The sequence below is a fragment of the Solanum dulcamara genome, chromosome 6 (genome assembly GCF_947179165.1).
Source record: "Solanum dulcamara chromosome 6, daSolDulc1.2, whole genome shotgun sequence".
NCBI classification, from domain to species: domain Eukaryota; kingdom Viridiplantae; phylum Streptophyta; class Magnoliopsida; order Solanales; family Solanaceae; genus Solanum; species Solanum dulcamara.
This window is the reverse complement of record NC_077242.1, coordinates 23,012,560-23,018,084: the sequence shown is the minus strand read 5'-3', so window position 1 is coordinate 23,018,084 and position 5,525 is coordinate 23,012,560. Positions and strand designations below refer to the sequence as shown.

General features: G+C 38.0%; 1 protein-coding gene across 1 annotated transcript; it reads right to left on the bottom strand.

The window, feature by feature from the left end:
• Positions 1-2,410: 2,410 nt before the first annotated feature.
• LOC129893170 (subtilisin-like protease SBT1.8) lies at positions 2,411-5,309 on the bottom strand. Its single transcript, XM_055968662.1, has 2 exons — positions 3,615-5,309; positions 2,411-3,176 (listed from the first exon to the last, which is right to left on the bottom strand). Exons 1-2 carry the CDS (start codon positions 5,236-5,238, stop codon positions 2,506-2,508), a joined length of 2,295 nt encoding a protein of 764 aa, XP_055824637.1. The 5' UTR covers positions 5,239-5,309; the 3' UTR covers positions 2,411-2,505.
• Positions 5,310-5,525: the final 216 nt, after the last annotated feature.

The window sequence follows — 5,525 nt, the reverse complement described above, 5'->3', positions numbered from 1 at the left end:
TTCCTTATAGTGAGAGTTGTGTCATTATTTTATTTGTATACTTTATTCTTAGAAGCTCTTGTACCTGTTTAGATTAGATTCCTTGGGAATGTTAGATATTTTCTAGAAATTTAAAATTTGACCTTTAACTTAATACTTTATAGTTATATGATTTCTTCAGTATTATCTTATGGTTCTTTAATCTTCCACATCACTAAATCGTTTGGAAATTAAATGTTCTTCTATTGAGGTGTTAGAATAGATGTCTGCACGGCCCGGTGGGTTGGGTCATGAAAGTAAATTTGTGCATTCTTCAAATTTGATAGCTTCACAAATTTGGCTACTTATTTCAAAGATTAGTTTCAAATGAATTCACACACACACTATAGTGGTTCAAATTAGCGTCAATTTTATTTATATTACACTCATTATATCATATTAGCAAAACGTGTTTAAGTGGTTCAGATTCGTAGTGACAGAGGTGTTCAGTAGGTACAGTCAAACCTCTCTATTGTGGCAGTGTTTGTCTGAAAGTTTCATGGCTGGTACAGTGAAATGTTGTTATATATGTATACTGCATTTGACTTTTAGATCTCGTTTAGCTGTTAGAAACATAGCAAAAAATGTGCTTTTTATGTAATAAATAAAATCAAAATACTTATTAAACTTAAAATCTCAATTGATTTTCATATTTCATTAACTAAAAATTAGAAACACTAAAACAACTAATATATTCATAACTAGTTGTACCATACCGACAAAGCATTAAAATCGAAGGAACATCTGTCATTAAAATTAATTGAAAATTTTAAAAATTTCAAGTTTGACGTAAGAATTCTATAATTGTAGGTTGTTTCGTAAATTTGAATCTCTTAGTGACAGAAAAACATCAGTAGCTTTTCCTCGTGAAGTTACGACCATAATTGATGGGCAACGTTTATATAAAAATAATTCCATTTTAGATATTCTTACTTAAAATTTACTGTGTTTATGACATTAATGATGATTATCATAAATATTTTTGTATTTATTTTATACATAATATGTTTCTTATAAAATATTTGTGTATAGTTGTTATAGAGGAGTAATATTATAGAGAGTGTAGTGCTATAATGAATGTCATTGTTATTATAGGTATAGAATGTTGTTATAAAGAAGTGAAATATAACATGAAACATTGATTTTAGAGAAAATCAGACAGTTATAGTGAAATGTCATTATAGAGAGATTTGAGTGTATAATGCTGGATAGAAGTGCCATATTTGATTGATGATATATGAGTAATAAGGTGGGTAAATGATAATCAATGAGCAATTGGGTTATATTTGATTAAGTAGAGGAGCGAATGAATATGGACTTCAATTTACCCTATAAATAACTAGGTACCAAAGAGTTATACCTATTCACATGGCTCGTGCTACAACTTAGGTAATGGTAGAAATAATATATTGGGGAACCAAAATTAGCTATTGTTTCGGATTTCATACTTCTGATGTGTGATGTGAGATCCTTGTCCAACAAAAGATATAACAAGTAATGTTCTTATCAAGCAGCTCAGTCTCACTTTTGAATAACATTCCTGGTGAAGGTTGACAAAAACCATTAACCAACTGCAATAGTATCCGTTAAATTAGAAAACCATACTCTTCACATTACACATGTAGTTCTTTCAGGAATTTTATATATTTAATTAGAAAACCATTCTAACTCTACATAGTCTCTTTTTATTGGGTTTTGGATTTTTCACCTTTCTCTATGGATAAATAATATATTCATTTGGAGTTTTAGACCAGCTTACATTGTATATCTAGCCCATTCATTTAATAGATCTTTTAGGTCTAATTTGGGGCAAGAGAAAGAATGAGAAAAGTCATTTTGATTATTCCCTGCTGAAAATCAGTTGAGCAGCCAATTTCTTTTGGTGATTCCCGCTTCGTTTCGTATCAGGTCTAGGTTAAATTTGAATTGCGTGTTCCTAATGGGAACTGCATTTTTGGGTGATTTTCTTCTACTCTCCTCTTGTTTGATTGTTGTTGTTGTTGCTATAATTGTTTCGTATTTTGCATTTATATTTTAGCCATTTAGAGAATTCTTTTATTAATATAGTGAAAGCTATCTCGTAAATTACCGTTCACACTAAAGAGATTTTCCAAATTTGGTGTATCGTGTGGTTGATTCATTGTCTTGCCATATATTTTGTTGGTAATTAACTACTGCCCAGACATTTAAATTTGTATTTGAGATCTCTTAATTCAAACAGACTGTAAAAATTACACTTGGATATTCTTCTGTTAGTGCTTCTTTTTTTTTTCCAACACTTGTAAGAATTATCGAGATGTAATAGTATATAATGGGTGAAAGCTCACATCATTATACAAGCAGGACTATAATTGCAAAAACTAAACTTTGAAGGAACCCTATCATCACTCAGATTGCTAAAACACTTGCATTTGCAGATGTGATTACCACAATTTTGCTGGTAATTCAAAGGGGAAAAACCATACATTAGATTAAAGGGACAACCTTTCAGTTAAATAGCTGTGACCAAGAATATGAAACTGGACTCCTAACTTGGTTTTGAGCATTATTCCAAGAAATCGAACCAAATGTAGTCTTGCTCATCGCGCTAACACCCTTCTTGGACACGAATGTGACAGTGTAACGCAGCCTCTCTCCTACCCTTTTGAATACAAGCTTCGATGGCTTCACAGTCACAGTAACAGATGGGGGAGCATCAACAACTACCTCATAGGTAGAGCCTGCAGCTCCCACATTGGTCACCAAACGGGTGTAACGAACAACCCTTGATTTCCCAAACAAAACTGAGAATGAAGGGTAGTTGATCTGCCCAGGATCAGAAAATTTCTTAGCACAAGTGACATTCGGGCGCTTGACAATGGCTTGTATGTGGTCCATCTCATAGTCCAAGGAGCATAAAAACTTGACGTAATCCTGGGGGGTAATATCGTAGATGAGACCTGGGGAGAGTGCCTTATGGGGATCAACATGACCTGATCCATGAGCCCATGGAGTGGAAAGTTGATCACCTTCAGCATCACGAAGAGGGGAGTTAGTGGTGTCACGATTATAGGCAGTTGTCATAAGTGCAGATTTGATGGCACTTGGACTCCAGTCAGGATGTGCTGCTTTCAGCAGTGCAGCCAGTCCACTGATATGAGGACAGGACATGGATGTGCCTGCAATAGAGTTCATTATAAAACAAGATCAAATACTACAAAATTCAAATGAGAGACTTGTGTCTCAGATTTTCAATAGAGATTCCAAAAGTACATCAAATTATCTCCAGCTAATGAACTGTTTCTGGTAGGTTCAGAGGATGATGTTAAATCCATCATAAGTTTATGACCTTTATGCTTTTTTTTTTGTTAGTAGGGTCGGGATGCTTCAAAAGCAATACGTTTTTGAAGGATCCTTCAGACACATGTTCGGCAATCTTATTGGAGAGTAGGAGCAACATGGGGACCAATCTGGGATTCCATGGATCATGGGATACTCATTAGTGGAAGACAGACTAAACCAATTACAAAATGTTGCAAACCAATTGCGAGATCGATCTAATATTAAATTAATCTAAGCATGAAAAGAGAAAGGAACTATCCGTTGGTGATACTTACCAGACATGATGTTGAACTTGGTCCTCCTGGTATCTTTCTCAAGGCCAGTGGGACCAATAGCCTCAGACCAAGCTGCCAATATGTTCACTCCTGGCCCAATTACATCAGGCTTCAATATCTGTGGAGTCACTGTATTAGGCCCTCTTGAGCTAAACGCTGCCACCACCGGTGATGGCTTCACGTTCACCACCGTCCCTCCAAAGCTCAGCACCGCCATCGGATTCTTCTCACTCTTCACATACTGCCTTATCACATTTCCTAATTTCCTCCCAACAGCTACCGCTGGCAACAAGTGACTGTCTGCCACCAGTTCCTCACCACTCTCCACGGTGTTAGCCAATATCATCCCCAACCCACCAGCTTCTTTCACAACTAGACCCTTTTCTACTCTCGCATTAGTCCCTCTGTCACATACCACTATTTTCCCACGCACATCTTTTGGGTCGAGTGAACCAGGCAAGCAAAGGCTTGAGCTACTAGCTGTGTTGTAAACTAAGCTAACTAGCTTTTTACCCATCCCATTACCACTGTATAAAGACACCCCTGTAATCTTTTTCCCATTACCCAAAACAGCATAAGCAGGGAAATCACGATCTATGGTTCCAGCACCAACAGTCATGATCCATGGAGCCGTATTTGCTAGTGAAGCTTTGGCTGGACCACTGTTTCCTGCAGAACAGGACACAACAATCCCTCTCTCCATAGCAGAGAAACCACCAATAGCAATGGTATCACGATAATAAGGACCCGATCCACCACCCAAAGATAAAGATAGGACATCAACCCCATCCAAAATAGCACGGTCCATACCAGCTAAAATGTCAGACCCAAAACATCCAGTAGGCCAACAAACCTTGTAAGTAGCTATACGGGCACGAGGAGCCATACCACGAGCGATTCCACTGGCATACCCAAGAAGGCTAGCGTTACCCACGGGTGCACCAGCGGCGGTACTAGCTGTATGGGTACCATGACCGTCCTGATCCCGAGGTGATTCAGGCTGTCTGGGTTGATTCGTAAATGAACTAGAAGACGACATACGGTAACCTTTAGCGAAAAATCTGGCACCAATCAGTTTCTTGTTGCAATGTACCTTGGGATCGAAATCAGGTCCAGATTCACATTCCCCGCGCCATCTGGACGGCACATCGGGCATACCGACGTCACTAAAACTCTTAGATTCAGGCCAAACACCGGTATCGAGTACTCCAACAACAACATCCTGAGCAGCACTGTTAAGCTCTTGTGGAGTATGACCAGACCAAAGCCCCAACTGATTATCTAACCCAAGAAACTCAGGGGTCCGAGTTGTATGAAGTGTATAAAGAGTATCCTCATACACACCAACAACATCATCAGACTGACGTAGTAATTCAGCCTCATGGGTGTTAAGAGAAGCAGCAAATCCAGGATAAGCAGTGTCGTAAGAGTACAGAAGAGATTCAGAGGTAGAAGAAGAAGAAGAAGAGATAGATTTGAGATGAGCATCGTACCAATCATGATGGGTAGAATAAGAAGAAGGTTTATGGTGGTGTTTCATGTGAACAATGTAAGTTTTCTTTGCGAAACATGGGTGAAGAACAAGGACAAAAGCAATGAGAGAGAAAGAGAGAAGAGAGCCCATCGGAAAAGAAAGAATGGAGGAGAGAGTCGCCGTGAAACGCGACTGAGAGAAAGAGAGATGATCGAAGGAGGTATGTAGGACTCATGTCGGCTTTATATTACCACTGCCTTTATTATAAAGACTTTAACTTTTATTTTATTACGTTAATGCCACTATTCGGGAGTGGGTTTTCATCTCCATAGTGTGAATATACCCATATTTCCATTTTCACCCTAGTGCGCTTTTCAAAATTGTTTTACCACCCAATCTCATTCTTTTTACTCTACATTATGGGTGGGCATTAATCA